At 40.9% G+C, this 17,500-nt stretch overlaps 1 protein-coding gene across 15 annotated transcripts in view; it reads right to left on the bottom strand.

The window, feature by feature from the left end:
• LOC126997928 (transforming acidic coiled-coil-containing protein 3-like) overlaps positions 1–17,500 on the bottom strand; it is a gene marked incomplete at its 3' end in the record, with an annotated part of 146,070 nt that overhangs the window by 92,254 nt on the left and 36,316 nt on the right. For 10 of the 15 annotated variants that reach the window (XM_050859159.1, XM_050859169.1, XM_050859170.1 and 7 more), the window contains 1 exon segment: positions 11,250–11,284. In XM_050859159.1, coding sequence (XP_050715116.1) covers positions 11,250–11,284 — 35 coding nt within the window. 15 annotated transcript variants of the gene reach the window in all.

Genomic DNA, 17,500 nt, shown 5'->3' with positions numbered 1-17,500 from the left:
TGTACAAACTTACATAAACTAACTCCACACCATACCTGCTCAACTTGTACCTTTCATCCCCACCCTTTACTCTATATCCTACTTCCCTACTCCCCTTCGCCCTTCATTTCACACCTGCCCATATCTACTTCATAGCTACACCTGGTGGAACACCTGAGTTTTACCGGCCTGTACCAACCTATCCCATATACCTGCCATATTACCATCTATCACCTGTGTGCATCATCTTCTGCCTACAGCATGTGACCTAAATAACTGTGGTAGGAATAGTTAAAAGAATCAAAAACTTAGGAATGTTCATCTATGGTCTTCCTTTCCTTATGTAATATTTATAGGTGTGAGGGTGTAAGCTTATCTAAACCTTTATTAGGGCAATGGATGCTCTTGTTTTCGATTCGTCAATGACTCATTAAGGGCATGTTTCTCTCTACTCTGATGCTCCTTATCTCATCTGTTATCTCTGGCATTAACCAACCTCCTCCACCCGCTTTAGTAGATAAGAAAAAGGACTCGTTGATAAGAAAAACTGCAGATAGATAAGAGAACAAACATATCAATCAAAATTAAGAAATGGCAATGGGAAGGACTTGCATGTAGGAGAGAGGGCAACAAAAAAAATGAGAGAAACAGTGACAGACTGGAAGCAACTGACATAAAAAGACGATGATGCGGTGCACGGAACTGGATCAATTCTTAAACATTTCAGCGTCCAGGCATACACATTTCACAAGGCTTTCGTAGGAGTTTGGGGCAATTTTGATGGGTTAGTTTTATGACCCTGGTGGTAATTTGACCCTTCTTATGTACCCTGAACGTGAAAAAACACTTATTAGAATCTGATTAGAATCCGCATACACATTTGACGAGGCTTTCGTAAGAGTTTGGGGCAATTTTCATGGGGTTAGTTTTATGACCCTGGTGATAATTTGACCCTTCTTATGTACCATGAACGTAAAAAATCACTTATTAGAACCCGATTACTCTCCTCTTTGGTCTTTGGAAATAGTTGGTGTGAGGGGCGGATGCATCTGAGAATACCGACCTAATAAAACATTATGGAACGTTTACAGCGAGACATGAGACAAACGGCACAGGATAGCAGGGAATGTGAACGTTTGGGAGAGCCACATGTCCTGCAGAGGAATGATAGATGATGATGACAATGAGTGGAATAATGCAGATAAGGGGTGAAATAATACAGTAAGATGCTAATGGTAATGCTATAATCGTTTTTTCGTTTATTCATTTTTTTTGTTAGGGTTGCCTTCCTTATTTCATTTTATACCTGACTTTACCTTACCCCAAAAATGTATTTGTTTGCTTGTTTGCTTCCCATGCGGTCTACGGTCACAGATGCTTCAGGCAAGGAATATTCATGAGTTTAGGGATAATAAAACTGGATATGGAGGCAGAGCAATACGACCATGACCCAAATCCTGTAAACTACAACAAGGTAAACACACACACACACACACACACACACACACACACACACACACACACACACACACACACACACACACACACGTTTTTCTCTGAGTATTTGTTTGACTTTTTTCTCTCTCATCCAATATATTTTTCCTCGTCTCCTTTTTCTTTGTATTCTCTCTCTCTCTCTCTCTCTCTCTCTCTCTCTCTCTCTCTCTCTCACACACACACACACTTTTCTGAATAATAGTTTGACTGTTTTTCCTCTCATTCAATATACTTCATCCTTGTCTCCTTTTTTCTTCGTGTTCGCAATTAACACTTTTGTTATCTAACTATTCCACGCAGTTATTTTCTCAGTAACATCTACTATTGCGCATTATATCAGTAACGATGCGTGATCATTACGAAACAAATATTTAGTACGCTTACATCAATATAGCTTATTATGTAATTTCCGTTTTCTTATCAAATATACTTCTAACCAAGGAGTCAGTTTCTACTTACATTACCTAAGTACCTCCATCAGTAGCTTTAATTAAGTAATCATTAGGCAAGTTACCACATTTCTTTCATCATATCCTCGTCTTTGTCTTCACTTCTCAGTCCTCCACACTTTCAATATATTTTAACGGAGTAACTTTCTATTTAACGTCACCTAACCCACACATTTCTACTTTATATCATCCAACCCACACGTTATCAGTGGCTATGATTATGAAACACCTTTAGCATTTTTTTTCAACGTATCCCCGTCTTTTCTTCGCCTTTGTCATTTACTCTCAATACTTCTGTCTCTTTCACTGAGTAATTTTCTACTTAACATTTTCTAGACCACACACTATCAGTTGCTATTATTACGATGCATCCTTTGTATTTCTTTCGACATATCTCCGTTTTTTGTTCACGAACCTGTCTTTTCTTCACTTCATTTTTTTCATTCATTAAACAACTTTCTACATGACATTTCATAATTCACACGTTATCATCATTTTAATATTATGAAACATCTTTTACATTACTTTCTCCGTCTTTTCTTCACATCTCTGTCTTTCGAACACACTATTTCTTTCACTAACTTTCTGCCCATCATATTCTCACCCACACGCATTAAAAAGAAACACCCTGGACATTTTTTTCACCATATCTTCTTTCTTTTTTCTTCCCTCTTCAGCCTTTCACACACAACAGTCTTGTCACTAACTTTCTACTCATCATTTTCTAACCCACACGTTATCAGCGACTATGTAATCATTAATTAGAAGCATCCTGGACATTTTTTTCACCATTTCTCCTTTCATTTTTCTCCCCTTTTCTGTCGTTCTCTCACAATACATCCCTTCCGTTCTCTGTTCCTTCCACAATGGGCGTTTCGCTTCTCCCTGTCACCCTAGCACAACGCCCCACCCCTACCTCACCACCACCACCACACCCACTGCCATACTACGAGAGGCTGAGCATTGGGTTATTGCTGCCGGGGGTGGGAGGGGGGCGAGGAGCGGCCCAACGTATCGTACAGGGAGCAGAGCCAGCCCGTTGTTATTGTTTTCGTCTCCGCTACTGTTTGTAAAAAGTGCCGTTGTGTTTGTTAATGAAGGATGCGTGTCGATTAGTGTGCGGCATAAGTAGCCTAGTATTTGGATTATATGAATATCGACTGGGTTGGTGATAAAGAGTGTTTCTTATCTATATTTCGTTGTGTTTCTTTTTCTTGTTCTTCTTCTACATCTTACTTATGATTTGCTTTGTTTGTGTTGTGCATTTTTCTTGCTTAATTTGGCGCATAAATAGTAATAGAAGAAATGATATGTTGACTTCTGGAGTAACTGAAGTGTTTGTTGATATCTCCCTCGTGTCGAATAAGGCGCGTGCTGCTGCGAAGAATTAATTATTAAGATGAATAAATGCGAATGTATAGGTCACGCTGATCAGATTTTCTTTTTTATCTTCAAGGTTACTCTTTTTTAGAGGTTAGGATGCGTTATTGAAGATAGATAAGAATGTGGGGTACGCTGATAAGATTTCTCTATTATTTTATTTTCTGTTACTCTATTTTGGGGGCAACCATCAAGTCCGTGACATCCCAGTCAATATTTTCGAAGGGCTTCGTAGGCATTAACACTCTTTACAAGACCACCGCTCTGCATTATGATTATATATATATATATATATATAGATATATATAGATATATATATATATATAGATATATATATATATATATATATATATATATATATAAGCTGACTCGCGGAGCGGCGCTTCACATGCTCATCATTGTATTTCCCTTCAGTTATTACACGAAATTAAAAATAAAAATAAATTGTAGAACACGGTTCTGAGCGAGCATGGTAAATATGTATATATTTTGTAAGGTTCATTGCATGATATAAATCAAAATATAGCATCTAAAATATAGCGTAGAAAAAGTATAGAATCTTAAAAATAATAACATTATGAATAACGTATCTAATAACTTTATGTACGATAGAATAATGTACAACTATATGCAGGAAAACAACATGCAGGAATACAGAAAAATATCATCAATGAATTGTGATTGGGAATATTACTGCATGGTGCTTGTGACAATATAATTAAATATTATTTATTTCTGCACACCTGTCGGGAGGCCTTGTCGTCGGGGCTTGTGTCTGGAGGGCTTTTGTTGAGGGATCGTTTGTCTGCACCCCATATATATATGTTAGACCCTTACAGCAGCGACTACAGGGACTGGCTATATTTTAAAACATGCACATTTATCACTTTCATCGGCGGGACGCAGCACAAGTAGACTTATGAACTCCTTTCCTGCCACTACCGGACATTTGAGTGGCAGCTTGGGGTGACCCGGCTGTTTGGGGGCAGTCAGCATTAGTCTCCTGAAGCAGACGCCGGGACATACCTTGAGCTAATTACGGGAATACCTGGCTGACGGAAAACTTTGAAACCAATGCTGCCGTTCTCGTTCCGGTTAGTAATACTACGAGGATCAACGCTTCTTTATATATATTTCTTACAGCGAAAGAGACAGTTTAAAGGCAGAATACAGAGAACAGCCACAAATTACTGCTCCCACACAAAGAACAAAAGTATTAAAAGCATGGTCGATTTAGGTGGGAGGTGTCTTGATACCCTCTTGAAAGCGTTCAAGTCGTAGAAGGGACGAAAATAGACATAATTTCCATGATGACCATGATACTGTCACCACTATGCTAATTATTATACCGTTAAGGAATTTAACTGTAATAGTGACTTGATGACTGTGGGAACGAAATTTGCTTCAAGGGCCTCTTGGAGTCTGATATAATTTTGTATCCATAAAGACTTACACTGGTCAAAATTTTGTCGGAATTATAACAATGATCACACCAGCAAGAAATTTAACTGGTGACGTAAAATGAGTGTGGGAACCAAATATGTGTGCATGGCCTCTTGCAGCCCCTATTAATCCTTTTGTATCCCTGTATATCACTGAAGACTTACACTGCTTAAAATATTGCCGTCGTTATTCCATGAATTACACCAACAAGGAATGTAACCGTAATGGTAAGCAATAGTGAATTAATTAAGGGAATGGCTATGAATATGATTACGGATTCAAGGTTAGCGAGGTATTGTGACGGTCTGGGACGCGTGATAATGCGAACGGTGATCCCTTGTAATGATATGGGCGTATTAGTGCTGAGAGGGCATTAATTTACTATGTCTCTCTCTCTCGGTGGTAGTACAAAAAAGCTATGATTCCATTACAGACTGAATTATAGACAGACAGAGACAGACAGATGTGGAGAGCTTTCTGTAAACACTGCTATGAAAAAGACAGCAATAAAAAAAACACATCGGAGAGAGAGAGAGAGAGAGAGAGAGAGAGAGAGAGAGAGAGAGAGAGAGAGAGAGAGAGAGAGAGAGAGAGAGAGAGAGAGAGAGAGAGAGAGAGAGAGAGAGAGAGAGAGAGAAGGGAAAGAGAGATACAGAAACAGAGTGAAAGAGATCAAGAGATGTAGTTAATAGTGTGTGTGTGTGTGTATGTGGAGGGGGGGGTGAGAGAGAGAGAGAGAGAGAGAGAGAGAGAGAGAGAGAGAGAGAGAGAGAGAGAGAGAGAGAGAGAGAGAGAGAGAGAGAGAGAGAGAGAGAGAGAGAGAGAGAGAGAGAGAGAGAGAGAGAGAGAGAGAGAGAGATTTACATAGAAAATCAGACCACACAGACCCCATGGTCCAGAATAGGTGGTCCGTCCTTAAACCTAAGTGAATCTACACTAATCAGATGGCTCCAAAACGTTGCTTTTCTACTCTAGTTATTATTAAGTTCAAGGAAGTGACGGTCGAGCTTGTTTTTAAAGGAGTTAATCGTGTTACACCGGACCACTGACGGTGGGAGCTTATTCCATTCTCGCACTACAACGTTGGTGAAGAAAAATTTGGTGCAGTCTGAATTTACTTGTCTACATTTGAGTTTTATGCCATTGTTCCTCGTTCGCAAAGTGTCATCGATCATAAAAAATTTTGTTGTCTACATTCATGAAACCATTAAGTATTTTAAAACATTCGATCAGTTTTCCTCGGAGGCGACGTATCTCAAGAGAGAACATGTTAAGGGTAGAAAGCCTTTCTTTGTAGGATTTGTTGCGCAAGGAAGGGATCATTTTTGTTGCCCGACGCTGAACACCTTCTAATTTGACAATGTCCTTTGCATGGTGAGGAGACCAAAACTGTACCGCATATTCCAAGTGGGGTCTGACTAAACTATTGTAGTGCGGAAGTATTACATCTATATTCTTGAATAATAAAGTTTCTTTTAATGAAGCCCAACATTCTGTTCGCTTTATTTGCTGCATCGATGCATTGATGTGAGAATTTGAGGTTTGACGCGATTTTGACCCCCAGGTCCTTAACGTATTGAACGCTTGTGAGTTTAACGCCGCGCATTTCGTAATCGAACTTCTTATTTCTTGTTCCAACTTGAAGGACCTAGCACTTGTCTACGTTAAAGGGCATCTCCCATCTATCCGACCAAGCTGAAATTTTGTGCAAATCCTCTTGGAGGCTTTGCCTGTCTTCGTCAGTGAGAACCGAGTTACCAATCTTTGTGTCGTCTGCAAATTAACTAATGCGATTATTGAGTCCAACATCCATGTCGTTGATGTAAATAATGAAGAGCACTGGGCCAAGAACCGAGCCCTGAGGGACGCCAATAGTGACCGGCGCCCATTCTGAGTTAAATCCGTCAATCACCACTCTTTGTTGTCTGTTGCTCAACCAATTCCCGATCCATTGGTTTACTTGATCGTCAATACCTATTTGCTTTAATTTATAAAGTAATTTATGATGTGGGACTTTATCAAACGCTTTCTGGAAATCAAGATAGACTACGTCCAATGATTTGGTTACGTCATAAACTGAGAAGAGGTCGTTATAAAAGGTCAATAGGTTTGATAGGCAGGATCTTTCATTACGGAAGCCATGTTGTGAATCCCCAATTAATGAGTGGCTTTCGAGGTAACTCACAATTTTGTCTATAATTATGCTCTCAAGTAGCTTACCTACAATTGAAGTTAGACTAATGGGTCGGTAGTTACCTGGTATTTTTTTGTCTCCTTTCTTAAAAATCGGTGTCACGTTAGCCTTTTTCCAATCCGAAGGGACGATGCCTTGTTGCAAGGACATATTGAATACGGTTGTGAGGGAGGAGACTATTTCGCTCTTTGTTTCTTTAAGCAGTATAGGATATACTTTATCGGGTTCGGGACTTTTATTTGTTTTAAGTTAATGGAGAGCTTTAAGGACTTCGTCGGTTGTTATTTCGAAATTAGGCAATGCATGCTCGAGATTTACATTAGCACTGGTGCCGGTGGTAGTGGGAGGAGGACTGTTAGTATTAAACACCGAGGAAAAGTAACTGTTTAAGAGGTTTGCAATGTGTTGGTTGTCAGTCACTAGTGCACCGTCGCTGTTTGTTAAAGGTCCAGTTCCACTTCTGATCGCCTTTCTGTTGTTTATGTAACTGAAGAAAGATTTCGGATTATTTTTACAGTTGGCTGCAATATTTTCTTCATATCTACGCTTTGCCTGACATACTAATCTTTTTACTCGTCGCCTGGCATCGTTATAAAGTCTAATGTTTCCGGGCGTGCTTTGTTCTTTCTTTAACCTGTACAACAATTTTCTCTCCTTGACTGAGTGTTTAATTTCGCTATTAAACCAAGATGGGCTTTTATTAGTGTTAATTCGCTTCTCGCACAAGGGGACGAATGTGTTCTGCTGAGTGAGTAAGTGATTTTTAAAGCTTAGCCAGGCTTCCTCTACATTGCCGTCATCTGATAGTTGTATTTCTGTTAGTTTTTGTCAGATTTCTACGAAGTTAGCTCTTTTGAAATTGGGCACCTTTACCTTATTTTCAGTCACTGATGTTTGAGCTCTAATGTCGACGCGCACTAATTTATGTTCGCAAGAACCGAGGTGTTCTCCTACCGTGACATTACTGACTAGGTTATCTTGGGTCGTTATAACAAGGTCGAGTATGTTATTTTGTCGAATTGGTTCAGAAACCATTTGGCTTAGATAATTTTCTTCTAGAAATTCGATCATTCTATGTGACTCGTCTTCTGTACCTGACAGTGTCGCCCAGTCGATATGGGGGAGGTTAAAGTCTCCTAATATCAGTGAGTCGTTGTTATTAAGTGACTGCCTTAAAACGCTGTACATTTCAAGGTCGTCATCGAGTGATTGCCCGGGAGGCCTGTAGGTGACAGATATATTTAAATTGGCTTTTGCAATGTTTACTCGCACGCACAAATGTTCAACGTTACTGTCTCTTGGTGTTTTGTCAGTGGGTTGCAAATAGCTTTTGACAAAAAGGGCGACGCCACCGCCTCTACGGTTTACACGATCTTTGTTGAAGAGTCTGTAGGCATCTATGTTGTATTCGGAACTTAAATCAATATTTGTGGTGTCGATAAATGTTTCGGTTATAGCAATTATGTCAAAATTTTCTGTAAGAGCAAGACATCTCAGTTCATCAAATTTGTTTCTTAGGCTACGCGCATTGAAACTAAGGATGTTTAAGTTATCTAGAGGCTTGGTAATAGAGGTGGTGGTACTTGCGGGATCACGGTTACAGGTTTGTTGCGATGCATGGCGTCTATTTACACGGGCGGGGTGGAGGGACGTGGCTGAGGGTCGTTTTTTAATCGGGTGTCACGTACTGCGTCGTTGAGGAGCCTTTCGAATCTGGCTGCCCCGATGGGGGACAGGTGTATTCCGTCCCTGTGGAAGAGCTCACTTTGTCCGTAGAAATTGTCCCAGGCGTTTAAGAACTCCACGTCAAGCTCTCTGCAAAGAGTTAAGCTCTCTGCAAAGAGAGAGAGAGAGAGAGAGAGAGAGAGAGAGAGAGAGAGAGAGAGAGAGAGAGAGAGAGAGAGAGAGAGAGAGAGAGAGAGAGAGAGAGAGAGAGAGAGAGAGAGAGAGAGAGAGAGAGAGAGAGAGAAGACGGAAAAAGAAACAGAAGGAAGATGATGAAGAGAGGGAAGAGAAAGAACATACAGTTAGAAAAGAAGAAATAAATAAATAAATAAATAAATAAAACAGAGAAAAAATTAAACAAAAAATGAAACGAATGGAAGAATATACTGAGAGCAAAAGAAGAACATTTAGAAAGAGAAAGAGGAAAAGAATGTAAGAAGGAAAAAAAAAAAAAAGACAGACACAGACAGAGAGCGATCCTATGACCTGAGTTCGGGAGTAGCAGCGGGGCGCCAAGTGGGTGAAGGCCGTGGCCAATGGGAACGTGACCTTGGCGGGGGTGTGCCTGAATGGGGGGTTCCTATTGGTGGTTCCTGCACGCGACGCCACAGTGCCAGAGTGCCAGGAGATCGATCGTGTGTGTGTGTGTGTGTGTGTGTGTGTGTGTCCAATGCGCAAAAGAAGGCAAGAAGAAGGGAAAATACAAGAGGACGTTGGAGGATCAAGAAGTAGGAAGAGATCTGAGGAGGAGGAGAAGGAGGAGGAGTTTCAAGAGGAAGAGGAAGAGGAGGAGGAGTTGGAGGAGGAAGAGGAAGGATAAAGAAAGATATGGATTAGGAGAAGACGGTGAAAGAAGAAGAAGAAGAAGAAGAAGAAGAAGAAGAAGAAGAAGAAGAAGAAGAAGAGGAAGAAGAAAAAAAAAGAAAGAGAAAAAGAAGAGAAGAAGAAAAAGAAAAAGAAGAAAGAAAAAAAGAAAAAAGAAAGAAAAAGAAAAGAAGAAGAAAAAGAAGAAGAAGAGGTAGAAGAAAAAGAAGAAAAAGAAGAAGAAATTAAAAAAATGAATAGAAAAAGAAAAAAGAGAAAAAGGATGATGGAGTAAAAGAAAGTAGAGAAGAAAGAAAAAAAGAAAGGAAAAAGAAAATATAAAACAGAAAGAAAAAGAGAAAAACAAACAAGAAAATAAGATGAAAAGAAGAAAAATAAAAATATAAAGCAAGCAAGAAGATAATAACGAGAACAAGAAAAAAAAGAAGACCAACAGAAGAGAAAGGGAATGGAAGGGTGAAAGACGAATACTGGAATCGATACTCCTAACACCTACACCAATCTAAACATACTTACACTTCCTCCTATCTACACTTGCCCACTCCCTCTCAGCTACAACACTGAGTTAATCCTTTACATTCGAAGTTCTTGAATATATTCCATTTTCCTACGGCAGAGGAGGCAGGACAATGGGCAAAAGAAAGGACAACAAAGAGGGTCCCCAACACTGCTCCCACAAAGAAATCGCAGAAGGGGACGTCAAAATGAGTGTTCTAGGGTCTATATTCTTAAACGTATATCGGCTCCCTTTACGACTATTTCCCAAGGCCACAGAGAAAATAAACCGTGGTTTTATGGGTGTTCTTCTAGTTCTAGGTGCAGCAGCCGTGACAGACAATCACAAGCTTCACAAAACAGTCCATAAAGATCCCAACATATTCTACGTGAGGCTTTTCAAACAGGCGGACAGAGGCGCCGATACGTTTGAGAATACAGGTCCAGGTTAGAGAGGCGTCTTGGTATACCCCAAGCGTAGTAGACGAATCAGTGGCTGCTCCAAAATTTACCCGTAAAATGAATGGAAAAACGAAGAAACTGGGAATTCTAGCTTCAAGAAGATGGACAACAAAAAGACGGAATGCGTCTTGATATCCCCCCACTCCTCCCCGACAGTTGACGAAAAGGCGTCTGTTCCAAAGTTTACCGGTGAAAGGGATGAGAGAGTGAAGAAGCTAGTGAATTCTCGAACAAGGAGATTGGACAGCAAAATGAGTAAATCCACTTAAGTTAGAGGCATCTTGATACTCCTTTTTGAAGGAGTTTCAGTCACAGAGAGGAAAAAACATACGGAAAGGTGGATGATTTAAGTTTACCAGTAAGAGAGATGAAAGAGTGAATATACTGGTTAACTCTCGCATTAGAAGATTGAACTGCAAAAGAATGTGACCGATTAAGGTTAAGGTGATGTCAAAGGAAGAAAAAACACTGACAAAAAGATGGATGTCTCAAAACTGACCAGTGAAAGGTGATGAAAAGTTTTAGATTAAAGAGATGCCTTAATACTTCCCTTTTAAGGAGTTTCATGCACAGGAAGTAGGAAACACACGAAGAGGTGGATGATTTAAGCATACCAATGAGAGAGATGAAAAAATGAAGATACTGATTAACTCTCGCACAGATGTAGGTCAGGGTAATGTCACAGGAAGGAAATAACTGATGAAAAGATGGATGTTTCAAGGTTTACCAGTGAGAAGGAATAGTGAAGGAACCAGTTAACTCTCACATCAAGAAGTTGGACACAGGGATTTTGTACTTACACTTCTATCATCAAGGGAAGTACACTCGTCCTTACCTGGAAGATAACAGAGAAAAGGACGGTTAATAAAAATAATAATAATAATAATAATAATAATAATAATAATAATAATAATAATAATAATAATAATAATAATAATAATAATAATAATAACAATAATGATAATGATAATTATAATAATGATAATAATAAAAACAATAGTAATAACAGTAATAATAATAATAATAATACGATTTTAACAGAATGAGCGAATAGTTTACACTTATTTTCTTGCATGTTAATTAACATAAACAAACAAAAAAACAGAAAAAAAGAGAAAAAAGAAAAAGAAAAGAGGAAGTTACAACCTAAACAGACATCAGGATTGAACACAAAGAAAAGAAAACGAAAACAAACGAAAGATTGAGAAAAGAAAACAGAATCACGCATCATTGCAACTAATTTTCCGACACTAAAATAGCTCTCTCCCCTTCTCTCTCTCTTAGTGGATCTATATATTTTGTGTTCGAAAGAATACCAGATGACAAACAGCAAAACAGTGTGTGTGTGTGTGTGTGTGTGTGTGTGTGTGTGTGTGTGTAATCACTCTTAAGGGAAAGTGGTCTGCGGCCTCACCACAACCACAGCACACACACACACACACACACACACACACACACACACACACACACACACACACTCTCTCTCTCTCTCTCAAATAAATAAAAAATGTCGCTTTGCTGCATTAAATATATCATGATAATTTTGCACTCCCTGGAGCAAAATTTTTCTTCTGCTTAAGATGACTCTGAATTTTCTTACATTACAACAGAGAGAGAGAGAGAGAGAGAGAGAGAGAGAGAGAGAGAGAGAGAGAGAGAGAGAGAGAGAGAGAGAGAGAGAGAGAGAGAGAGAGAGAGAGAGAGAGAGAGAGAGAGAGAGAGAGAGAGAGAGAGAGAGAGAGAGAGAGAGAGAGAGAGAGAGAGAGAAAAAAACAGGCACAGAAAAAAATGTTAAAAAATTATTAGTCTTACATAATATTTTCTAACGAGTGTTTTCATCAGGAACACTATCAACTTTTATATAATCATGTTTTTTTAGTTACCGAGGTTGAGACGGCTGGCTAACAGTGTGGCCTAAAACCTCAGTGTGTGGAAATAAGTAGTAATATGTTAGCTAGGTTGGGGAAGACAGCAGTAAGTAACCATTTCGTAAGTTCACTCCAAAACTTCATTGAGCTTTGTTCTAGTGGTTCAGATGAGCAGTGATGAATGATGTAGGTTGGTTAAATTGGGTCACGAAGCAAAAACTGACCATTTAGTAAGTTCATTTCCAGATTTTATTTATCCTTTTTTCCATTGGTTCCGGGGAGCAGTAATGAGTAATGCATGGTGGTAGGGATATGAGAGCTAAGACTGATCATGTAGTGAGTTCATTCACAGATTTTATATAAGCTTTGTTCCGTTGCCTCAGAGGAGTAGTAACGCATAATGATAAGGTTAGGGAAAGAACAACAACTGGAAATGTAGTAAGTTCATTTCGAGTGCTCTTTTCTGCCTGCTATCAGTACGCCGTTGAAGACAAAAACACTGACATGTCTGGCACTTCTGTTCGTCATGACTCAGTAGCCCCTTTCGCATCCTTCCTCTCTCCACCTGGTTCCGCATGCCCTGACTTTACAATCTGGACTGCCATGTTCGTTTTGGCTGTTCATTTGTTATCAGTCCAACACATGACATGCCAAGAACAGAAATGGGATTGGGTAGGTCCTGTCATACGCGGACCTGATAAAAGGTGGACGATGAACATAACAGCGGCGACCCAGAAATTGTAGAAGCTGGCACAGAGAGAAAACCAGGGAGGCGAGATGAAAGTGGAGTGTTTGTCGGACGGGATGGAGTACACTAACACTAGACAGAGAGAGGAAAGGATTGGGCAGGTCATATCATGCGTTGAACTGATAAAACTTGGACAAAGAAAATAACAGTGGCAACCCAGATATTGTAGAAGCTGGGGGAGAGAGGAAACCAGGGGGGGGGGGGGGGGAGCGGGATGGAGTGAGGCAACATTAGACAAAGAGAGGTAAAGGACTTTGTAATGGCTGAGTATGATGGGAAAAAACTTTGAAGTGGCTGAAGATGATGATGGTGATGATGATGAGCACTTTTCCACGTGATATGCTGCTCTCCTCCCTCTCCAGTTCATACCGCACTTCCCTCCCCAGCCTCCACTCCCCCTGCCTGCCCCGTGTGACTTGCCCTGCGGAGGCTCACAACGAGTTTATAGTGAACTGGATCTATATTTTGGTCCGCAGCTGTACATCCGCTTAGAAGTAACAGACGAGGCGGTGTTCTGTGCATCATGTTCACTATTTTTATTTTCATTAGTATAATCAAGTCCTGCTCTCCAACTGAAGCAATCTCGATACACAATAATCCTCTCTCTTTATGATTTCAACGTTTTACAGATGAAATGAACACCTACTCATCAGATTTAGATATTATGTGCATTACAGGTATTATCTCCAGGTATTAATTAGTGGTTTTTGCAGCAGGTGAGAGAATAAAACCAGTATCGTGTTTCCTTTGCAGTGGTAAAGTATATTAATGAGTATTTCCCGTGGATAACTTGACTGGGATATCATACGTAATAATAATACGTCAGTTACCTGTTTATTCTGTTAATTAATGGCTGAACATAAATGTGGTTGGAAATATGTCTTTACGTCCACTTCATTTACGCATAATAACGCCGGCAGATGGGTGGTATTATTATCATTATTATTATTATTATTATTATTATTATTATTATTATTAGTAGTAGTAGTAGTAGTAGTAGTAGTAGTAGTAGTAGTAGTAGTAGTAGTAGTAGTAGTAGTAGTGGTGGTGGTAGTGGTGGTAGTAGTAGTAGTAGTAGTAGTAGTAGTAGTAGTAGTAGTAGTAGTAATAGTAGTAGTGCCGTAGTTTAATAGTAGTAGTAGTAGTAGCAGTAGTAGTAGTAGTAATAGCAGTAGTAGTTGTTGTAGTAGTAGTAGTAGTAGTAGTAGTAGTAGCAGTAGTAGTAGAAGTAGTAGTAGTAGTAGTAGTAGTAGAACACCGCCGGCCCTGAGATAGGATACATCCCTAACGCCACCAAGTCTGTCCTTATTGTCAAACCTGAACATTATGACCATGCCGCAGAAACTTTTAGAGGAAGTGGCGTCATTGTGACAAAGGACGGACAACGGTGCAGTGATCGGGAAAGAGGTATATAATAAGGATTACGTTGGAGACAAAGTAGCTGAATGGGTGAAGGAAATAGAAGCTTTGTCTGCCATTGCCAAGACTGAGAAGCCTATTCAGCGTACACCCACGGCATCCAACATCGTTGGACGTTCCTGATGCGCACCATCCCCGGCATCAGTCCACTCCTCCGACCACTGGAAAATGCCGTCAAGAATGTATTCTTGCCGGCGCTGGTGAAATATCATGCTTTGGGGGAGGAGGAGAGGGATATGCTAGCACTTCCCCCAAGACTGGGTGGGATGGGGATCACCAACCCTGAGAAGCTGGCAGATAAGGAGAACCAAAACTCCATCAGCCTTACCAGATCACTCATCAACAGGATCATCGCTCAGGAGGCAGAGGGCGAGATAGACCAAACAGAAATAAGAGATATTAAAAGAAATATCTCAGAAGAAAGGCAACAGGCCCAAAAAGACGAGCTGGACCGTCTTACACACCACCTGTCCACAGAAATGGGTAGAAAAATACACACAGCACAGGAGGCAGGCGCCTCTAACTGGCTAACGTCATTACCAATCAGAGCAAAGGGCTTCAGCCTCAACAAACAAGAATTTGTCGACGCCATTGCTCTGAGATATGGCTGGCCGATTGAGGGACTGCCTGATCTCTGTGCATGTGGATCACCAAATGATGTCACCCACACCATGACATGTAAAAAAGGAGGCTTCGTCTGTATTCGACACGATGAAGTGAGGGATCTGACAGCCAGCATGCTCGGGGAGGTATGCCAAGACGTCACTACCGAGCCGACACTGCTTCCCCTGGACGGCGAACACCTTCGGTACAGGACAGCCAATACCTCACAGGAGGCACGGGTTGATGTAAGTGCCCGCGGGCGTTCATGGACATCCGCATATTCGACCCGATGGCTGCCTGTCACCGTGAGCTGCCCCTGCAAGCCGCCCACCACAGGAACGAGCAGGAGAAGACAAGGGCATACGGTGAAAGAATCCAACATGTGGATCAGGGCAGCTTCACCCCCCTCGTATTCACCACATCCGGCAGGATGGGTCCCAGGGCCCAATGCTTCTACGCACGCCTCGCGGAACTAATCTCAGAAAAGAAGCATCAGCCAAGGAGCCACGTTGTCGCCTGGATGAGGTGTCGCCTCTCGTTCTCCCTGCTCAGGTCGGCCATCCTATGTCTCAGGGGCACCAGACACTCTGGCCCAAAAGCCACCACCATCTCCAATATGGACTATGAAGCCACAGTGGTGGAGAGTGACATTAGGGTGGGTCGGGAGTGACTTTTCTAGAGAAGGAAAGGGGGATCTAGACGTAATAGATGATGGGTGATTTAGTGTCAGGTAGTATTAGCGATATGGTTGGATGCCACAGTCATTAGCGAACAGAGTTGGGGCTAATGACCTCCAAACTATGGAGCCCTCCATGATTATGTGTCGGGAAAATAAACATGGGTGGAGGTATCATTTATGTTGTTTGTAGTGAAAAAAAAAAAAGTAGAAATAGTAGTAGTAGTAGTAGTAGTAGTAGTAGTAGTGTGAACATGTTTACAGGTAAGTTAGCTAATTAATAGTTGCCTGTGTGAACCTGCCACTTTCGCGCTTACCAGGTACCGTTGTGTGTGTGTATGTGTGTGTGTGTGTGTGTGTGTGTGTGTGTGTGTGTGTGTGAGTGTGTAGTCTCGGGATGCCTCGCCGTGAGTCACAACACTAGTATGGCTTGTCACGGTTGCCTGGCTGGCCGCACCTTGCTACACCTTTACCTGCCTTCCGCACCTTTTGTCTCAATCTCGGAAACTTCCTCCATGCCACTGATTTTCCTCCGCTGTTTCCTTCTGTACCTCTCTTCTTTTTCCCTCATTCTTTCCCACACACACCTTCCCTCCATTTACCTTTCCTTATCTTTACCTTACCTCTCTTTTTTTCCTCTACGCCTCCTTTTCGTTTCCTTTATTCCTTTCCCTACAGATCATGTTACTTCCCCTTTCCTTTGGAAACGGAAGGAAGAGAGAGAGAGAGAGAGAGAGAGAGAGAGAGAGAGAGAGAGAGAGAGAGAGAGAGAGAGAGAGAGAGAGAGAGAGAGAGAGAGAGAGAGAGAGAGAGAGAGAGAGAGAGAGAGATTGGAGAAAAAGTAAAGAAAAGGAGGAAGTTTTAGAATGAGACAAATGAAGTGGAACGAAGGCAAGACAATGTAACATAAAAGCAAAGTGTGTAATGAAGAGAATAAAGGAAATAAAAGGGAGGTGCAGAGGGAAGGGAGGAAGTCAAGGTAAGACAAGGAAACATAGGAGCAAGTTGTTTAAGGAAGAGAATAAAGGAAATAGAAGGGAGGTGCAGAGGGAAGGGAGGAAGTCAAGGTAAGGAAAGGTAACATGAGGGAAAAGTGTGGGAGGCAGAAAATAAAGGAAATGGAAGGGAGGTTCAGAGGGACGGAAGAAAGTTAAGGCAAGGCAGGGTAAAATGAAGGCAAGTTGTGTAAGGAAGGGAATAAAGCAAACGAAAGGGAGATGCAGAAGTAAGGACAGGAAAGGAAACGAAAAGTAACAACAAGGCAAGATCTGTAAGGGAGAGAATAAGGAGAATTAGGAAAATGAAAATGAGGTGCAGAAGAAAAGGAGAAAGTTGGGGTGAGAAAAAGTAACATAAGGGCAACATCTGTAAGGGAGGAAATAAAGGAAACGGAAAGGAGGTGCAGAAGAAATGAAGAAGGGAAAGATAAAGGAATTATTCTCTCCCCTACACACCTTCCCTTTACCCTACCTTTCCTTTATGCCTTCCTTCCTTATATGCACTTTTTTAGACTCGCCAAACTTAACCTGTCCTACCATCATGACCTGACCATACCAAACAAAATATTATATGACCTTACTTGCCTCACCTAACCTAACTTTTTTTTTAATCTAACCTAACTTAACCCAAACTAACCTTATCTCCATATTGTACGCTTCTTCATTTTCACTTCATTCTTCTCTTTCTCTTTTTCTTACACATTCAATGCTTTTTCCTTTCCCTTCCTTCCTTCCATTC

This window comes from Eriocheir sinensis, chromosome 13 (assembly GCF_024679095.1).
Source record: "Eriocheir sinensis breed Jianghai 21 chromosome 13, ASM2467909v1, whole genome shotgun sequence".
Lineage (NCBI taxonomy): Eukaryota > Metazoa > Arthropoda > Malacostraca > Decapoda > Varunidae > Eriocheir > Eriocheir sinensis.
This window is presented reverse-complemented; position numbering and strand designations above follow the sequence as displayed.